We start from the raw sequence: 21,930 nt of genomic DNA, 5'->3' as shown, positions 1-21,930 counted from the left end.
CTTCTGGAATTAGTGGACAATATTCGCTACTGACTTCTATATTCGTTATATTAGAGAGAACCAGATCTAATGTACGATTATTTTCGTTCGTCACATTACTTAATGATTGCAAATTATAATAGGTCATAAATTCATATAAATTCTTACATTTAGAAGAGCTTGTTTTAAAATTAAATTCCGTACCGTTTATTTCCGATAAATTGAAATCACCAATCAGGAGAACAGGACAACCTTGAGGACAATTAATTTCAAGTCGAGTAAATAAATCATTATACAATTCAATATTAGATCCCGGTGAGAAATACACAACACAAATATATATTGTTTTCCCCTCACTGTTTATTTTGGCAATCAAGCAGTCATAATTATCATCACACCTGTCCAATAAGAACATGCAATGTTTACTTAGGGCTGCAATAAGAACACCCCCACCCCTTGTTTTACAGGTTTTGACAGAGTTTCTGTCTTGCCTCAACACAGTATATCTGTTATCAAATAACTCAGCATCATAATGAGATTCGTTAATCCATGTCTCAGTGATTGCAATTAGATCGTAATTGTTAGTTAATACACCACAAAAGAAATCACATGTTCGACCACGTAAGCTACGAGCATTTTGATAGAATATTTTTAGAGAGTCTTTATCTACACTTACACTTTCTTGGTCTTCTACCGGAGCCTTGTCACAGTTATTTCATTGTTTCCGCACGAGATATTCCGTACGGGAAGGGGGAGGAGTTTTGAGAGGGGGATAGTCCTTCTGTTCATAGAGTTCTTGTGTACTCGCTTGACGGGTGGATGACCTTAGAGCTGGAGGGGGTGGAAATGCGTTTTCGCTCTCTGCCGTTGCATTCGAGATGGAGGTTGAACATTTCTTTTCCTCTTTTTGTCCATTATTTAGGTCTGCCTTGGCCGCGGGGATTGAGGGTTCTGGTGGTGTTTCTCTTCTCTCTCTGGGGACCGCTGCCTCTCGCGTGTTTGGTTCAAGGTCGTACAGACTGTAACGCTTGCCATCGATGTAGAGATAGCGATATTGAAGATAGGCAAAGCTGCCGTTCCTTCTTGCCTTAATCATGTGCTGATTTAGTTTTTTGCGCTTCTCGCGAACTCTGTAAGAGAAGTCTTGTTCAATATATATATTTGTACCTCGAAGTTTGTTCCTGTTTGTTAGGACAGTCTGTTTCTTTTTGTCCGAGAAGAATTTGCAGACAATTGGGCGCGCATTGCCATTTCTCTTCCTTCCGGTACGGTGCACACGTTGTAAGTCATCATCACTTAATGAGATTTTTAATCGATCATTTATTGTGTCCCTGACTTTTTTCTCAGTTTCCTCCCAAGTTTCACCATCTTTTTCCGGAATGCCAAAAAGTACTAAGTTCTGTCGTCGCGATCGACCCTCAAGATCATCAAGTTTATCTTCTAGGTACCTTGCGTGATCTTGAAGATACCTTAGTTCTCGGTTCACAACTTCGAGATCACTTTCAACACTACTGACTCTGTTCACTAGTGAGTTCATTGTAGCACTAATTTGCTTCACTTCTTTCACCAGTACCTCATTAGAGGTGACGAGGTTGTTCAAAATTTCTTTTATCTCGGCAGCTTCACTTTTTCCACTTTTTTGTGATTGCGGGGGGCCGGGGTGGGGTTCGACCCCTCCTATGATTAATAGTGCGAGAATCACTAAACCGTAAGATAAGAACGCCCGTGATGCTTTCATTTTCGGAAAGTTTGAGATCGGAAGTTTTCTCGCGGCACTACAAAACAGGCCAATTCTAGCTCTCCACTGCTCGGTTGAGATTCCCATTGCGTAGGTCACTGAACTTACGAGCTTCACGAAAACACATCCGCGCTCGACAACTGACAACTATGACAACTGACAATATTATATCTATATAAGCCGCCTTTTATAATATTTTTTATATACATCAATTAATAACGTTTGTGATAGAAATGATCAAATAGTACAATGCATATTCCGGCATTAATAAATGTCTTTGTCGTTTTGAAGTATAAAGAAACACTTACCTAATTTGAATCACATTAGTTTTATTGAATACTTTAGTAGGGAAGGCAACATGTGTCCTGTCCTAAATTTTGGTCGTTTTCTGAGTTAATGCAGTGTACTAAAAAATTACAAACGTCTCATTCTTTCTTTTCTCAGCCAGGTGGTTCAATTTGGGGAAAACGGCTATTATGGTATCTCTGTCAACAACACCAACTGTTCGAAGATCTCAGTGCTGAGAGAGCCTATAAACTCATATTTACGTAAGTGTGAAATTCGTTGAAATGTAGAGAGTAAGCCGAAAGTAACTTGCTAAGGTTAAAGCTTTTATCTCTAAAGGTATACAAATTAGATATAATATTTATTCAATGGTTTAGCCTAGTACTTGTCCGGAGATACTTAATCACCTCACAAATCATGGTCGAGGCAGATTCTTATAAATTTTGCACTGCGAGTAAAACTTACATCTGAAATGGATGAATTCAAAGGTGTGCTGTCTTCACAGACATCATATATACAGAAGACCTCATATTCGTAGCCTATTACAAAGAAAAGAAACAGTCAACTAACAGAAAAGAAACAGTTGAATTTTATTGTTTCTTTTAAAGAGAAAAATAACTTTTTTTTTTCTTAGAAAATGGGAAAAAAACCTTGGAATGTAGTGTAAAGAACAGTTTAAGCGGTGAAGGTACCACTATTGCGTGCGCCTAGTCTGACTACCTAGGTACATTAAGATATATTGTTGAAAGAAACCAAGGACATGTAGTAATCCTTCGTTCAACACTGCACGTAGAAGACAAGCACCATGGGCCAAATAATGTTCCTGTTCTAATATTCCCAACAACGCAACACATACCCAAATTAAGTTCGTTAGCTATACCATAACCTTCCAGTGGAGCATGGAAAAATTGATGTTCGTGATGTAGCATTTAAGTCGAAATGGTAGAACAGAGTTCAGTAATATGGGATTTCGTATCGTCGGCATTAACTAACTAACTCTATGGCCTATGGAACTTCTTTCTATTATTCGCCTATCATCCCCTATTAAATGTACATCATCAGTATACGCCATAACCTGGTGAACACCATTCAACTCTAGGCCCTGGTTGCTATCTTTGATTTTCCTTATAGCGTATTCCAAGACAAAGTTAAATGATAATGGCGACAACGCATCTCCTTGTTTCAGGCCATTCTCAACGTGAAAGCTCCTGGACAAAAATTTTCCTACCCCGATTTTGGGATTCATTTAAACCTATATGAATTAGCTTTTTCGGTATTCAAAATTCTGTAAGAATGTTGTACAATGTTTCTCTCCTAACCGAGTCATAAGCCTTTCTAAAATCAATAAGTAGTTGATGTACCGGCGTATTGTATTCCCACTTCTTTTCGAGTATTTGTCAAATAGTAAATATTTGGTAGCTAGTGTATCGATTTCATCTAAATCCGCACTGATAATCTTCAATAATTTCATCTGCGTGTGTAGTCAATCTTGCTAATAGAACATTTGGAAGGATTTTATGGGATGTTGACAGAAAAGAAATACCTCTATAATTATTACAGTCGGTTTTGTCGCCTTTCTTGTGAATTGGAAAATGATTGATTCTTTCCACTCTTGCGGCAATACTTCCTTGTTCCAGATAAGGAAAATGAGTTTGTGTATCTTGTTTCATAATTTTTCGCTTCCAGCTACAATTAACTCACCCGGAATTTCGTCTATATCGGGAGATTTGTGTTTCTTTTTGTGATTTTTGGCGATTTCTACTTCTGTTCGGTTAGGTTCTGAAATGTGTGGTACTGTGGTGTGTATTTCCCTTTCTCAACGCACATTATTTTCCGGCTGCGTGTTAAGTAAATCGTCAAAGAAATCTTTCCATCTATTTAAAATACTATCTGTATCAGTGAGAACTGTTCCGTCAGCTTTCTTTAATATATAAGCACGGGGTTGATAGCCTTTTTTAAATTCGTTGATCCCCTTATACATGTCCCTAATGTTTTTATTCTTTCTATTATTATCTTCAAGTTCCTTAATTTAGCATTCAAAAAATCTTTGTTCTAAAAGTTTTGGAAGTTTTCCGCGTTATGTGTACAGAATTTTGTGTAGTTATCCTATTCGGATTTTGTAGCCAACGCAGTTTTCTCTTCTCTGCTAGTTTATTGCATTCCTGGTCGAACACGGTTTATTTCTACGTGTTCCAGTTTTTCTTTTGCTGAAACTTAAACGCTATCTCTTATTCCAATCCAAGTCTCCTCAATACTAGCACTCCGAATCTTCTAAAGCCGAGAATCCATTCGAAACTTCAATTTGGTATTCCTCTGTTACCTGGTTCTCTTCTAATTTCTTTAAATTAAATCTCTCCGTTTTCCAGGGGTGCCCACAAACGGGGAATATGACGCAAACTGCGTCATTGGAATATTTGGGGGGTTAAAAATCTATATAAATATGTTTGAGGGGGCGTTAAAATTAATCGAAAATAGTTTTTTCATGGAAGAACACCTACGAATAGACAATTGAGGGGGTGCGTCATGCACATGAGGGGGGGGGGGCATCACTGCGTTTTCAGAAATTGAATATTTCTTTTATTCAACGACTATCTCTCTCTTATTATCGCTGTTACCAGGTAGTGGTCAGTGTCACAATCAGCCCTTCTAAACGATCGAACATCAATTATGCGAGATTGTTTTCCTTTATCTAATAAAACGTGATCAATTTGAATATGTGTTTTTCCTTCTGGCGAGGGTCCAAGTGTATTTATGAACGTCGCGATGTAGAAATTTTGCACTATTCACGTTAAAGTTTTTGGATGTTGCAGAGTTCACGAGTCTAACACCGTTGCCATTACTTTCCTTATGCAGACTTTCGTTTCCTATAATCATCAATTTGAAAATATCCTCTCGTACTACCTTCGCATTGAAATCCCCTAATAGAATTTTCGTATGGTATCGCGGGAGTTGGTCAAATATCCGTTCCACTTTTTCGTAAAACCTGTCTTTTATATCGTCATCCTTATCATGGGCATGGATATTTGAAACAATATAATCACACCACCGACCCTTAAGAGTAATAGAAGATTCCTGTCAGTAACAAATTCAACCCAAACCCTCAAGCTGGAGGAGAACTCTTTGTCGTCTGTCCGTGACTGCAGTATATTCGAGAGTTGGCGTGGGTAATTGAAAACTTGACCCAAGACCCACTGACCCACCACCCACCATGACCCACGACCCACCACCCACCGTGACCTACTCTGACCCATCGTGACCCACCAGCAACCATGAACCACTCTCATCCATTTTGACCTACTCTGACTCACCAAAATCCATCGTCATCAACTCTGAACACGATCCACGGCCTCTTCTGAACTGACTAAAGAGTTTACACTTGTAATAAAACAAGACTGTGAAATTGTCACTAATCGGAGTTTGAATTTCTAATCAATCGCTCAAGCACCACTCTGTTACAATAACGGTGGATCTGACCTTTACGATATAAAATGGTAAAGTGTTTGTCAGTGAAAAAATTGAAACAGTTTGAGATGGAGGGAAATTAGTGTGTGCCTAAAATATACTTGTACTAAGAGAGTGTTCTTGCAAGTGTTAATTTCTCAACGCATTCCACAAGAAACTTCTATTCGCGGGAAAAAACCCCTGTACAATATGGAAAAGGTTATGGTTTCTCAGTTCACAGTATTTTTGTCACAAAAGACTTGAAAAATCAGTTGTTCATAGGGTATAAAGGTGCTCGGGTACCCTATGTGAGAGCATCTCCATAAAGCATGCTCATAATTATAATTTGTGTAATTACTAAAACACCACGTTAAATTTAAGTTACAAATATGCATAATTGCAATTATTATGAATATTTATTCAAAGTAGTTTACATAAAGCAAAGAAGAGACTTACTAAAAATTAGGTACAAAGTTGAATAACACAAATAAGCCATTAGTAATACAAGTATACATTTTCCGTAACTCGTAATTTTCAACCTTAAAACAAATCTGAAATCAGATTTATTTCTTGTTGGTAACTTTTTGGCGGTAAATCATCCGCAGTGGAATGATGTCCATCCTTCAGCCAAGAAATAACTAGCTCGTCTATACTTTGAGCATGTCTAGTGGTGGGCCATTAACATTGTTGAGCAACAAGTTAGACAATGTTTGAGCACTTAGTCTATTTCTAATATCAGGCATCTGTAAATTCATAAGGGGAAATCCCCGTTCGCACTCTGTCGTGGAAATTGATAATACTTCTACCGGATTTCTGCAACTTCTCATCGTCAATCTACTTGTTAGACTTAAGTCTGATAACGATTTTTCTTAATCAGGTTTGAAATACTCTACAAGAAGTATCATCTCTCTATCACCATACAACATCTTTCCCATATCGACCATGTCAGTTGCCAATGTCAACCCATGTATAACAGAAACTTTATCTACCACGCCTTTGATAGGGAATCTTGTGAATAAATTATCAATTAAAGCCTGATAAACTGATGATTTCTTATTTGTTTATAAATTTAATTTTTGTAATTACACATGAAGGTTTGATACCATTACCAAGTTCCCTCCCCCGTCTAGAAAGCGAAAGGGAACGAGGTTCCTGGAAAGTGTTCAGAGGTGAATGGGAATTTCCCTCCTTCTTCAACTTCAATTACCACACTGCTGTTTGCCATGTGCCAAATTACGATGAATTTCAATTAAATTATCATAGTATAATTATTTCCTTGTTGAATTATCAATAATTTTCAGTGGAAAAAAGGATGAAATTTCAAAGTTCCAAATCAAAGTAATTAGACCAACGTAAAGGGAAAAAAAAGTGTAAAATTTTCCATATAATTATGCGTACAATCCAAACTTCAAATTTCCGTGTAATTAAGCTTACTGTACAAAGTTTATGCCTATTTTTCTCACAACTTTATGGGTTGATTGCCCTGTGCTGTAAGCGCTCCATATAATAAACATAAGCTTCAGCAATTATTATAGCAGAAAGCAATGGATATATGAAGCCAAGCGCTGTATTTTTTGTTTCTGATTTTTTTTCTTAAATAACATCGATCGTTTTCGATCATTTTTTACAAACCAACTCACTACCAATTTTCCATATATAGAAAGTGCCCCCCCCCCACATAAAGGAAAATTTAAAAAAATGCTAGGACGCATTCTGTTTATTTTCAATAAAGAGTATATACACTGAATTTTAGCAAAAATTCGGATCCTCACTACCCCCTTAGGATATTATACATTATAATGAAAGCAATATAACATCCCAGTTTGGATTAAGGCCTAACTATATACCAAAAGTAATTTCATTTGACTTTTCAATTTGACCGTGATGATCAGGTACACATAGTTACATTCAATTTTTTGTATAACAATTTATATATTATAGTGATTCAAAAATGTATTTTTTCCAGTAGTTAGCTCTAAAAACTCACAGGTCTCGAAAGCCAAGTTGTAGTGTAAGTCCTATTCCTATTATTACTATTAAAAATATCAATATCCAAAAGTGTCTGAAATTCTTTTTTCACTTGGTTAGGTATACTCACCTCAGATAAGTAGACAGAAACAAGTGGAAAAGGAAGGGAAATGAAGGTCTTGAAAGTAACACGAAGGCAAATTTACCAGTCTTCAGAAGATACTGTCTACAATGCAGTGAGCAGAGAGGGTCAGTAGATCATACTGAGTCGGTGGGTCGCAATGGGTCATGGTGGGTAGTAGGTCGCAGTGGGTCACGGTGGGTGGTGGGTCACAGTGGGTCATGGTGGGTGGTAGGTCGCAATGGGTCACGGTGGATGGTGGGTCGCAGTGGGTCATGGTGGGTGGTGGGTCGCAGTGGGTCACGGTGGGTGGTGGGTCACATGCTGTTGACCCACGACCCACTGACCCACTCAGAAAACTTGACCCACTTCATCTCTGGTATATTCGTGGCTAACCTCTGTATCTAAAAGCCTTCTCCTCAATCTGCAACCTGAGGACGCACCATGCCGTGGTGATAGGAACCCACATTACACAGCGGCATTACCCACAGGAAAATTATAAAACGTCAAATCGAGAGGATGGGCTGCTCAATAGGCAGGTCCACTTCTACCAATGAGGAAATATATAGTTAAGAGAGACCGTGGTGAGCAAAGCACTGCGGACTGGTAGTTGCTGTGCTGGGACAAGATATACCTTCTGGTATTCAGTGTAACGTCTGTGAACAATACTTGATGGTTACAATGCATATTTCGGAAGTTCGACTGCCCATGATTATTAAATGTTCCTCCGTTAGAAAACAAGATGCAAAACCAATCGGTTGCATTCTCTCCTAATGCGCATTCACAAAATGTTGACGAATATGATAATATTCTCCATACACTTGTTGGTGGAGTGAAACATCATATAATAGAACTTGTAACGAACGAACAAATGGTACTTGTCTGACTCAGCCCCGAACCCCTAGCAATAGAAAGTGTGCTAACGCAGGGATCTAGAATATATGCCAATCACTTGTTTGTTTGTTGTACGACGAAGAAGTGTTAGATTTCTAGCTGTCGGCTTGGTTTAAGTCTATTGATATATCTCATAGCGTACATCATGCACAGCATTCTTTTTATATTCACTCTACATGAACAGAATGTCAGCCTTTTCAGCAATCGTAAATAACCTTATTCATGAGCAAATCCAACGCGTCCTACTTCGCTGAACTTTCAGAACTAGTGAGAAGGACGCAATCCATGTACTACCATGAACTGCTACGTGCCATATGAATAACAATTAAAATTGATCGTGTGCAAAAAGAGTTCACAAAAGTAGTTTGACTACAAAATTACTCTGTAGCATGAGAAGCTCCTAGGTCGTCACCGTTGAAACAAAACGTCTCCGTTACATAATATCCTGTGATGAGCTAATCAAATCTGGGTAATGAGCTAATCAAATCTGGGTAAATATTATACAGTTCACAAAGATAATCGCTTATATAATCTACCGTATTCATCGTGTTTTCAAAGGTCTCCTTTTCAATTAATTTTCGAGTTGATTCCATACTCGCCATTGACATCTTCCATGCAAGCAACGTATTCTGTTCATGTTATCTCGATTTTGTTATCCATATGATAAGCGAAAATGAAATCTTTAGTTTAACGTTTCGAGGCTAAAGGAGACGGATGAAACTACAACTGAAAGATTATGAAAGAATTGGTAGAATTAGAAAGTGGAAGGAAACGGGAGGATCCCCGAGGAAAGCGATGCACACTATGTCGTCCACCACGACCTCATCTGGCCTTGAATCGAACCAGAAAGCTCTGGAATCAGATGTGAGTGGTCTACCACCAAGCCACCAAAATATAGTTAAACGTTGTGTAGTTTTCTGGAGTCACTCTGATCCACGATGACTCACTCTAACCTATCACCCAACATGACCCACTCTGACCCAACACCCACCGAAGCCCATCGTCAACTCTGACCCATGATCCACGCCCTCCTCTCCACTCACTAAAGAATTTAAACTTGTAATAAACAAGGCTTTGAAAGTATATGTAGTCGGTGTTTGAATTTCTAGTCAATTGCTCGCGCACCGCTCTGTTACAATATCGCTGGATCTGACCTTTACGATATAAAACGGCAAAATGTTTGTTATGAGTCAAATTACGATAAATTTTAATTTAATGATCATATACAGGATGTCCCATAAGTCTGTTTACATAGGCCATCTCGGTAACTATTGAAGATACGAAAAAATGATAAGAGAGCAACGTTATTGGAAAGTGTGTGTTTTCAATCTAAAATGTTGGAATTTTCCGAATTGGACCAACTGTTTGAGTTGTACACTGGTATAGCGCCCAATGGTAAAGAGAAATGCAACGTTGCCACGTCTGTGTTGGACAACAATGAAGGAAAGAGTGTGTAGTTTGAAGTATCCTGGACCAAGAAGAATAGAATTGACGACCACAATGAAGAATATGAAGAAGGGTCACACACGACGTCAATCCAAGGCAGTGGCGTCACCATCAGAAGTTAGGGGGGAGGTACGAAAAAAATGAATTTATTCACGGCAAACTGGTACTAATGGCTAAGTGATGCCAAGGAAACGAAACAAGAGTACAATTGAATAAAATTAGAAAGGGATAAAACTCATTTCACTTTCTTTTTCGTACCTGTTCCCCCTCCGATGGTGACGCCACTGCCTTGGATTGACGTCGCTTGTGATCCTTCTTCATATCCTTCATTGTGGTCGTACGTTCTATTCTCCTTGGTCCAGGATACTTCAAACTAACACTCTTTCTTTCATTGTTGTCCAACAAAGATATGACAAAGTTGAATTTTTCTTTACCATTGGGCGCTATACCAGAGTACAGCCCAAACGGTTGGTCCAATTCGGAAAATTCCAACATTTGGATTGAAAACACATACTTTCCAATAACATTACTCTCTTATCATTTTTTCGTATCTTCAATAGTTACCGAGATGGCCTATGTAAACAGACTTATGGGACAGATCCAGCGGTATCGTAAAGGTCAGATCCAGCGGTCAGACATATTATTATCACTGTTTCTTGTCCGTTTTCGTAGGATCTTTACGGATCCTCAACTTCTCCGTTTTACGTTTGAATGATAATAATATGTAGATAGTTTGCTAGGAATTTGGTTGGATTTTGTGTTGGTGCACTGAGGGCAATTTCCATTCACTTACGTAAAAAAGTTACTTTTATATGTATATAGACACCGCTTCATTAGGATCTTTGCGGATCCGCAATTTGTGCGTTTTACGTTTGAAAGATGTAGATAATTAGTTAGGGATTTGGTTCGATTCTGTTGGGTCACTGAGGATAATTTCCGTTCATTTGCTTAAAGAAGTTATTGTTTTATATATTGCTCCGTTTATTGTCAGTTGTCGCAGGATCTTTACGGATCCTATACTACTCCTTCTCACGTTCGAAAGAAAACCGTACATAAATAACTTCCTAGTAATTTGGTTCGATTCTGTGTTACCAACTGATGGTAATTTCCATTCATTTACATAGAAGAGTATTTTTTTTTATGTATTGACTCGGTTTATTATCCGTTTTCGTAGGATCTTTACGGATCCTTAACTTGTCCGTTTCACGTTTGAAAGATGCTGGTATGTAAATAATTGGCTAGTAATTTGTTTTGATTCCATGTTCGACCACAAATGGTAATTTCCATACATTTGCCTAAGAAGTTATTTTTTTATATATATTGACTTCGTGTATTATCCGTTTTCGTTGCGGACCCTCAACTTGTCCTTTTTACGTTTGAAAGATGATACTGTGTAGATAATTTACTAGTAATAACGTTTGATTCTGTGTTGGACCACTAATGGTAACTTCCATTCATTTTCATAAAAAAGTTATTTTTTATATATTGACTCGGTTTATGTCCGCTTTCGAAGAATGTTTACGGATCCTCAACCTGCCCGTTTTACGTTTGAAAGACAATACCATGTAGATAGTTTGCCAGCAATTTGGTTTGATTCTGTCTTGGGCCACTAATGGCATTGTCCATTCATTTGCATAAAAAAGTTATTTTTATATATATTAACATCGTTTGTTGTCCGATTTGCTAGGATGTTCACGGATCTTCAACTTGTCCGCTTTACGTTTGAATGATGATAGTATGTAGATAGTTTACTACTCCCATATGAAAATGTGACAAATTCCAGGCAATGTTCTGTGCATGTACAGGTACATGTGACTTTAACAGGTACTATACAGGCGCCTGTAGCTGTAAAAAGCATGTTAGTTTCCCACTGACAGGTGAATCTACCTGTGGCTATAAACATGTGATACATGTGTAGATGGTGTTCAATGTTAGAAGTTCTCAAACATGCAATGAAAAGTATCTGTACATATAAAGGAGACATGTAATGTACATACACCAAGGTACATGCATAGTACAGGTCCATGTAATATACCTGGGACATACAAGAGCAATACGTATGTTCAAAAAACATGATTCAAATTGATGGCATGTGCCTGTAATCTATCAGTCACATGCATGGGAAATGCTAGTTTTTCCTCTTAAGCCCATGTACTTAACATGTACATGTAAAACACATGCAAAGTACCTGCAGAACGATAGAAAAAATGCAATGTAAATTACATGTTTACATGCGTAAGTTAGGAGTGAAAAACATGGAATGTACAATACGTGTACATATAAATGAAAACAGGTAAGGGACATGCATCCACGGAAAATGAATGTCACAGGTGCATGTATTGTACCTGGCAGACGTAGATAAAGCGTACATGTACAGGGAATATAAGACAGGTAAATCACTATGTATCGGAAACTACATGCCACATGCATGGGAAATGCATTATTTCACCAGTATGCCCAGGTACTTACCATGTACATGTAAAACACATGCAAAATACCTGCAGAACGATAGAAAAAATGCAATGTAAATTACATGTTTACATGCGTAAGTTAGGAGTGAAAAACATGGAATGTACAATTCCTGTACATATAAATGAAAACAGGTAAGGAACATGCATCCACGGAAAATGAATGTCACAGGTGCATGTATTGTACCTGGCAGACGTAGATAAAGCGTACATGTACAGGGAATATAAGACAGGTAAATCACTATGTATCGGAAACTACATGCCACATGCATGGGAAATGCATTATTTCACCAGTATGCCCAGGTACTTACCATGTACATGTAAAACACATGCAAAGTACCTGCAGAACGATAGAAAAAATGCAATGTAAATTACATGTTTACATGCGTAAGTTAGGAGTGAAAAACATGGAATGTACAATTCCTGTACATATAAATGAAAACAGGTAAGGAACATGCATCCACGGAAAATGAATGTCACAGGTGCATGTATTGTACCTGGCAGACGTAGATAAAGCGTACATGTACAGGGAATATAAGACAGGTAAATCACTATGTATCGGAAACTACATGCCACATGCATGGGAAATGCATTATTTCCCCAGTATGCCCAGGTACTTACCATGTACATGTAAAACACCTGGAAAGTACATGCAGATGGATAAAAGGATACGATAATGTATTTGACACTAACATCGGTAATTTTCGCTTATTTCTACGTGTCTCGGTGACCCGCTTGGTGACTCTCGGCAGTAGCGTACGCAGGAATTTATTTCGGGAGGAGTCCAAACTCAATATGAGAGTATTTTATATTAAAATTTCTAAAGTTGCCCCTAAAATTAGGCTAAATTTACATAAAAGTCGAAATTTCGGGGAGGGTCCGGACCCCCAGGACCACCCCCTGCGTATGTCCCTGACTCGGCCCCTAGGCGATGGGGCTGTATTTGGAATTATATACGGGATCCATAGCTTCAGCGTTAATCTCAGCGAGCCTGTAAATTATAGACTTGACACTAATATTGGTTATTTTCGATTATTTGTACATGTCTCGGTGACCTGCTGTTGACTCTTGGCCCCCAAGGGGGGTGGGCAAGTGAACGCAATCGGGAGTTTCACTATGATCTCAGCGATTCCGAAAACTATGAAGTTAACATTAATATAAGTCATTTTCGACTATATTTTCATGTCGTAGTAAATCCTCCCTTGCGACCCCTAGTTCGAAGTTTGGAAAAAATGCTTCGTCTTGGTCTTGGCCGTGGACCAGCATACCCGTGACCAAAATTTGATAACTCTCGGTCCATTCGTCTGGCACCCAAAGAAGCATACGCACAAACACACTAACATTTTATTTATATTATATTACTGCACAATTAATTAAGAGATTCTGAAACTCATGGGGCGATTGCCCCCTTGACTTTCTCAAATGACACCCCTGAGTCTGAATAATAAGTTTCCTTTCCTTAAGAATTGCGATATGTGAACAATACACAATTATCGTCATACACATATAAGTTATTCTTATATGTATATTGTAAACTTGGGAGACAATATCGAAAACAACATAATTATAACGTGATCAGAACCTATATGTTTACGCACAGGAAAGACGCTTGGCGCCACAGCGTTCGTTTGTTCGTTGTCAATCGTCTGCTGGTTGTTGACGTTAGGGTTTGTGATCAGTGGTTTTTCTATGGTTGTGTGCTCGATGGTAGCGGATGAATTGTAAGTTTCCACAAGATTACAGTGGCTTTCAAGATGTCAACGGCAAATAATGCGTATGTTGTAGTTGAATGGGATAATAATACTTATTCCATTCTACACCGCAAGAAATGTAAATGTACAGGTAAACTTACACTTGGAAAAGTGTACCCTGTACAATGGAAAGGAAGCACGTGCTACGATGGTAGAATTCTTTATGTAGGTGAGTAATGTATTTGGCTCTAACAATACTTTAACAGCTATAGATGTAATTAATTTAAGATAATGACATATATTTAATGTGTGATTCATTACCGTGTGTTTTGCAGTGAACTGTCGAAACAGAAAATTACCGCGAATTTGTAGTAACTACCGAACGATGGAAATACAAATCGCATGAATCTACGGATGTTAATGACTCAGCGAAGTACATTGGAGAAAATGTCTTCTGGCTAAGTAACAGAGTATTGTGCTCACTTTTAATTCACTGTCACTCTGTTATATTTTAGAAGTATTTACTATTTATAATCCTAAGTTTTTTTTTTTTTTAAATTTATTTATTGTGTGGCTAGATCAACAACAGTTGGCGCCAAAATAAACTATTTAGTACACTTTAACTGTTGGCAGTCGACCTGAATCTAGATATCTGAGTTTAAATAACACTTTTGTAGGTATCAGAGTAGAATAGTAGATTTTTAGTGATTAACGTAAAACAGTGTGAACCATGTTGGTTCTTGGGGTTTAAGTGCTGTACCGCCTCCAATATTTTGGAAATCTACTGGGTGAATTGGATAATTTATTTTGGGGCCTATGTTTAGCAGAAGGGGTCCAGCACTTTTCTCTAAAAAATGTTACAATTTTGGTAATTTCTGTTCACATTAGGCTAGTTTAGGGTAGGTTATGTTAATTTAGGTAAGCTTAGGTTAGTTTATGTTATATTAGTGTATGGGTCCAGCATACTTTTCCAAAGAATGATAGAATTTCGCTTATTTCTACTAATAGTAGGTTGGTTTAGGTTAGGTTAGATTTGGTTACGTTCTGTTACGTCTAAGTACTTGCATCATTCGTTTCTTCTGTAAATTTTCTGTTTTTTACGTGCTTTTGGACCTCTTGTACTAAACATACTCCTATTTTGGTTTGTGAAGGAGCTTGAATGAAAAGCAGATTAGGGGAATAGCTGAAGTTAAGAAAGGGGTTTGGTAGGCTGGTTTTGGTGTTCTAAGCGTCATTGTATGTGGAGGCGGAAGAGACTATTTCACATAGAGGTACACTTGTTATGATTTAGTGGCGAGAAATGAAGTGTGGAAATGGCGCATATATATCAATATTATGACATATCGTGTGAGTTTTATAGAATTACGTACACGAAAATAACGAACGTCAGCTGTTGAAATTGTGTGAAAGACACGGTGTACTATTTACAAGTGGAGTGTTACTAGTATGAAACAACGACAAGTGCTATTCAAACTCTTATCATTGCCAACACCCACCTGTTTTCACTACCCTCGCTCATGCGCCTGTTCCTTTACCCGCCCTAACTAACGCGCTCTGCTTTTAGTGAGCACCTAGCACAGGTTGGTTAATGTCTTGTACTGTAGTTTTCATATCATATACATTCGGACGTCTTATTTATACGCAAATAGTAATGTTCTATTGCAAATTGTAAAAATTTACATGCCTTTGTTTTGAAGGTAATTGACTTGTAACTGAACCTAACCTGCCTAATGTAACATAACCTAACGTAAAGTAATGTACTCTAACCAAATGTAGTTCATGTTGGTACTTCTTTTTCGATTTTCATGTGGTCTGGCGATACAGCCAGCACAAATGCCATTTCTTGGGATGTAGGAAATGAACTGCAACATCATACGTTGTAGTTTGCGTGTAGGTTTTGTAAGTCTCGAATGAGATTATGAAGAATAGCTACACCATGCAAACATTACTACTGTGCCTAGATTCGTGAATATTTACATACGTCGGCAAAATAAAAATCATTTGTCTTAACTTTTCTTGCTTCAAATGATTCCATAAGGCATTCTTAAACTCTTACTGTACAGGCCCAAGTAACAATGTACTACTACCGAGTAATAATGTGTGTGTGTGTAAACCAATTTATAAAAGTTTTGTCTTCGGTTTACAGACATTCATAAAACATTTACTTCTTTCATCAGTAAACTTTAGGAATTGCACTACTGGGGAATAAACGAGGTTTATGCTTATTCTAAAAGCGCACCCACTGACTTTAAGTTTTGGAGTTTCCCGTTCTAATAGTTGAGTTGATTTTGAGTTCAACGTCCCTTTCAGCAACGAGGCCATATGAAACGTAGACATACTGATTAACAGGAAATCCGAACCACATGAGCTTCCACTGGGAATCAAACCCAAGTTTCTCACGTCAAAGGCGCGTGCGCTAACAGCTTAGCCACGATCTATTCTAATAGTCTTGCGACAGCGACATCGCAAATGGACTAACTAATGCGAGAACTGGTGTTTGTCCTGCAGGAGGCATGGAGAATGCAGGGCACTCCGATAGTCGGAATTAATATCGAACACAGTCCTCTTTCATATGCAGTCACTCGTTTAACCGCAAAGTTATCATTTTTATGTCCACATATTTTTAAAAAATCTGCGCCCCTATATATTAACTATCAGTATACACTGTTCTCTACGAAATTATTGATTATATATTTGTACTCCTACTGCGAACGAGTGATTTAGAAGCATCGGCTAGATTGAGGTATGCAGTTTCTGTAGTTTGCTAGCTGTATAAGGGACACTTTATCTCAAACTTTACCACCCGGGTCAATTAGATAGCCTTCTCACATCTCCCACAATGGCACTACTTTCAATCGGTCAGTATCTGCCACGATTATTTAACTACTGAACCTACTACTTTTCCTTGGAAGCTGGTGCATGTAATCTGTAGTAGATCCCTTTAACGGGTGGCCCTTTTCTTGTATTGCTTATATTTTATGAAGTGATTATGATGTACCACCGAAAACTTCAGATGCAGATGACATCATGATGGATTTTTTTTTCAGGTACTAAAACCGAATGTGAGGTGGAACAAAGGAAGTTTGTCGGGAAGACGGAACGGGTAATAAGATATGATTCTGGCAGCAGTAATAATTCTGATGACCTAAGTTCAACAGATCCGATTCCAACAGATGAAGAGGATGAAAATCGTAGAAATCTAGGCAGTTTGAAAGAAATATTTGAAAGGAACTTTGAAACTATTGTGAAGGACCCCACACTATGTACGGATAATTTTCCATCTGAGTCGGCTACAGAAACTACACCCGGCAGTAACGTCTGGCAAGAGCAAATAAACAGAACTTCTTGCAACGGAAGTTTACAGTCAGCATCCGCCAGTAACGTTTGTCAAGAACAGATAGACAAGCATCCAAGCAACGCATACTTATCAGCTCAGAACAGTCCATCAGGCTCGAAACCAAAAGTACGAAAGATCGACAAATGTCAAAACTGCAGCGTACTGAAAGAAGAAGTTAATGATTTGCGCACCAAATTAGACGAAGAAAAATGCTTAGTAGATGCTCTAAAGAAGGAATGCGCTTCCAGAGATAAACAGCGGAAGCTCAAAGTACCGAGAAGTGTCAAGACATTCTTGTTCACATTGCTAGATGCCGAAGATCTTGAAGAATCCAACCATGAGGTGTCACCATCCAGTCAAAGTAGTAACGTAAGTTTCTTTTCTAGATTTTAAGACTAAGGTTTTAGATCAATTTATCGCCGTTTTGTAGGGAAGGGGTGCGGGCGTACAATTGTTCAAATTCTTAGGGTCATACAAATATGTAAGTGGCGGTCCAAATTTCTCTTTCTGCTTGCTTATTTCAAACTATGAGTAATTTAAGGTAACGGCATAGTCTCTATAAGACAGACAAAGTCTGCATTAAGTATTTTGTCTCTTTTCTTTGTGTGGGGTCGCAGTGGCTCAATGGTAGAGCGTTTACTTTTGATTATTTGATTTGATTATCGCTTACGTCTTTTTTTTCAGGAGGGAGGCTATATGAGACGTGGACATATAGTTTAAAGTGGAATCCGAACCTCTCTTTCAATGCTCTACCACCGGGAATCGAACCGGGATCTTTTACGCCAAAGGCGCGCATTCTAGCCACTAGACCAGTGGAGAGGGTTACAGCGTTCACCTCTGTTCATTCCATCATTTCATTGGTTCTCATCATCACTGTCTCCTTTAGCTTACTCCACATAACCGCAGAACGGAAGACTCGAAAGTCATTTCATTTTCTCTTTCTTTGTGTGTATATATTTGCATTTCATCTGTGCTTATAGGAAGATTGCACCTCGAAAATTCTTGCGTATAATGTATCCATTCTCGTCCCTTTCAAATGTGATTGGGTCACTATTTTCGGAAAGCCATCATTTGCGGTTTGCTTGTTTTAATTAGATTTGACGGCACTGTTCTTACATATGTTTCTTTTTGTTTCCTTTTTGCTAGCTGGAGGCGTATAAAATTATATGTATTCCCTAGACAATGCAATTTTAAAAACACGCTCAATTTCGCTGTTGTAGTAGTGTTTGATACATACTGTTCATATGTTGGGCAGTTATTGTGCTTATATACGGTAGAGTTACAATTATCCGGATTAATTGGACTACACTCGATCCTGATAACTTACGAAAATAGTATTTTTATACAAAAATCTAAATTTGCTTAAATGACAAATTAAAGACTTATAAAAACAAAGTAGTTTAAATTTTGCATGTACAGTGTGTTAAAATCAGTCAATCAGCTCACACTACTAGTTTCGATCCAGCTAAGTCTCGCATCGTTTCGGCTTTCGTTATCTCTACCCTTGTTTTGTGTTGGGGGGGTTCAAGAACCAAAATCAAGCGCAAAAGATTGTTCGTGGTAAGATCGTTTGTTTCCAAAGCAATTCGGGTAATTTTATTTCTACTGTACATCATATATGTAAAAGTAAATGGTAGAATGTGTTAAGATTAATTATTGTGTTAAACTTTTACTTACAGGAATACTCGAGATCCGTACATGGAGATGATGTGGTTCTCAGTCCTGATTACCCTGACATTACAATAAAGCATTCCCGATTAATTCGCTGCGTAGCCAGTGCAGGCCATTCTGCTACAAAGCTCACGAGAAATCTTATGTCGTGCTTTTTTGATGATGATGAGCTTAGTACAAGTTCAATAACTGGTCGTGGCAAAATAAAGAAAACACTGTCTCCAGATATTATTAGTGCTATCAAAGGTATGTTAGGTTTCATATGCCTTTTACTTATAATTTTTGTTTCGCATTTCTTGCATAGTACATCATGGAGGAAGTGGGCTATATTTTTAAATACAAATTGATACTTCTATAAATCAATAACAAAACAATTCTTTATTTATTTGTATCATGTTTAAGCACAATAATTTAGCTTATGCTGTATTCATTTTTTAATTCTTCCTTACTGGAAGTGTGAAAATTTGCTGATTTTGAAACTGCTCCGATAAAGTGGATCCCTGGGGTCTTCTGTTAATGGGCTAGAATCCTGTAGCACAAAAGGTGCTGAACGAGAAATTAAAGACGCCGGTCTGTAACCTTAATTGTCCTATCAAAGTTTTGTCAAATTACAGTGAGTGATAGGATGACCTGTAGGTCTGAGGTACATTATGATTTCTCCATTGTAGAAACGTTTCAGAACTCCAATGACCGACTTGTCCAATGGCTATAACAATACTGCAATGACTTGAGAAACTCGTACATGTGTGCATTTGTGTATCCAACAGTTATATCTGCATTAAGTTTACACATTTTAAGTTATGCCAGTCATTAATTCAGTAAAAGAACCTTTAAAGGAGCACTGCTGGAAAGGTTGAGCAAATTGGACTCTGCTTCACTTTAGCTACCATGCCGGGGTCCACTTTATCCGCCACCAGTAATTAAATATTTTTACATGATGGTTTTGATGTTCTTGTAAGGTCTAGTCAAGACAATGTCACCTATTTGTTCTTAATATAACATGAATCTAAATGAAACTAAATACATAAGGAAAGACTTTTTAACCGTTCGAAAGTTTTGAAGTCTGCTACAGACATAAATTTGCGTATTCTTATTTGCATTCAATGACATCTTCAGTGAAAGCTTTGACATAAGAGTAAGCAATTTGCGTTCTCTGATAATGTTGCCAACTCACTTCAAGAAAATCGACAAAATAAAAAAAGGAGGGTCTGCTTTAGATGACGGGTTCGCCAATACCCGAATTCCCTCTAATTTGACCTCGAATATAATTTTTTTTTTTGTTTTGAAAAATGTCAGTACTGCAATTCAATCTGTGTTGGTGCGAGAGGATTTATGACACTTCTTTTTCACGTGTAAAACTCTATTTACTGTTTCTTTATTGGTGTTAGTAATTGCTCGAATTTTCATGTAGCGGTTTCGAACAATTGTACCGATTTTCTACACACATTCTCTGTCACAGTGGGTTTTTGGATTGTCCCTCCTTCCTTTAACATTCTTGAACCACTCGAATACGCGTGATAGATAGATACTGATCTCCATTAACGTATGTGAACAAATTGTAAGTTTCTGTGGCGAATTTTCCAAGTTTTGTACTTGTTTAACTTTTACACTTAGCATGATTCCGACTGATCCACCTGAACCCTTCTCTTGGTCACCGACATGACCTGAAATGAGAAGAAATCAGTCCAGGATTGAATGGTACGTTATGGCCAATTAATTTGCCACTTCTTTACCCAATCCTATCGCTACTTGACTCATAGCTGTAAAGAACCCTCGCTTGGTCTAGTGGCTAGCACGCTTGACTTCTGTTCGCGTGGTCCCGGGTTCGATTCCCGGTGGAAGTACAGTTGAACGATCGAAGTAGTTTCGATTCCACTATAATCAGCAGGTCATTCTCCTTTAGTCTAGCAGACATAACCGTGGGACGTTAAACTAAGTCAAACCAATCTTATAGCCGTAAAAACTATAAATACACTTCTAAAATACTCTTTAAACAGAATGTAACTATTTCTTTCTTAACAATAACTATATCTGTAGTTGTTAGTTTCTCTACTGTCCACCCAGTCACCTCCTACAATCAGTGTTCATTGTTCAATATATGACTTTTTTTTAACTTGTAGTTTGTTTCTTTCGTTATATTTTCAGCTTAGTATATGTGTAAAAGATCCTTGTTGATAAGACCTTTCTTTGATCACAGATTATGTTCTCCTCAAATTTCCTAATACCAAGACGTCTGCAGTTCACGCAGCTATGACGGACAAATGTGTACAGGCGGCTCGGAAGAATAGGCACGGAGACAAGCAGAAGGATCAAGATGATCAGTAGAGTTTGTGTTAATTTTGCTTCATACCAACAGTATAATAGTAATTTGTAGATACAGTGTATATATATTCTTTTGAGTTATTTGTAGTTACTTTTTGTATGTTCATTATACGTGTTTAAAATATAGTTACGTTAACTTATAAACTACAATGAAACGAAACTACAAACAATATGTTGCATGCAACAGTCCCACTCCCTCGGTGCTTCAGGTACCAAGAAAAACACGATATAGGTGGAATAAGCGTTTACATGTTAAGAGAGTAAACACTGAAATTCCTGGCACTCAACGAGAAGGTACATTATGTAATAGCCTTAGTACATCGTCTTGTTCTTCACGAGAAAAGGACGAAAACAACCATTATTCTTCGATACAATCCGATAAACCACAAATTGACCCTTTTCCCAATTACGCGGGCTTAAAAATCGGGGAAAATAAGTTGACAGGCAGTGTAAGCGTTGGTTCATCGGGCTGTATCGATGAACAATGTTCGTTTCCGGCGTTTCCTCTTGAGGAACAAAACGAAATACTTCACGGCACATATTCACAGCATCCTTTTAAATCAACGTTC

At 37.9% G+C, this 21,930-nt stretch overlaps 2 protein-coding genes across 6 annotated transcripts in view; both read left to right on the top strand.

The window, feature by feature from the left end:
* Positions 1-21,930, top strand: part of LOC145661079 (heparan-alpha-glucosaminide N-acetyltransferase-like) — a 643,046-nt gene that overhangs the window by 10,741 nt on the left and 610,375 nt on the right. For 4 of the 5 annotated variants that reach the window (XM_081726530.1, XM_081726522.1, XM_081726537.1 and 1 more), the window contains exon 2: positions 2,162-2,265. The exons of the other annotated variant lie outside the window; for it this stretch is intronic. The gene's annotated coding sequence lies outside the window, so the exon portion shown is untranslated. The remainder of the gene's footprint in view (positions 1-2,161; positions 2,266-21,930) is intronic. 5 annotated transcript variants of the gene reach the window in all.
* Positions 11,629-21,374, top strand: LOC145661073 (uncharacterized). The gene is made up of 4 exons (XM_081726517.1): positions 11,629-14,260; positions 17,079-17,737; positions 19,048-19,285; positions 21,237-21,374. The coding sequence occupies exons 1-4, from the start codon at positions 14,095-14,097 to the stop codon at positions 21,362-21,364; spliced, it is 1,191 nt and encodes a 396-aa protein (XP_081582643.1). The 5' UTR covers positions 11,629-14,094; the 3' UTR covers positions 21,365-21,374.

The sequence above is a fragment of the Thermobia domestica genome, chromosome 1 (assembly GCF_964235325.1).
Source record: "Thermobia domestica chromosome 1, izTheDome1.hap1.1, whole genome shotgun sequence".
Taxonomy (NCBI): Eukaryota; Metazoa; Arthropoda; class Insecta; order Zygentoma; family Lepismatidae; genus Thermobia; species Thermobia domestica.
This window is presented reverse-complemented; position numbering and strand designations above follow the sequence as displayed.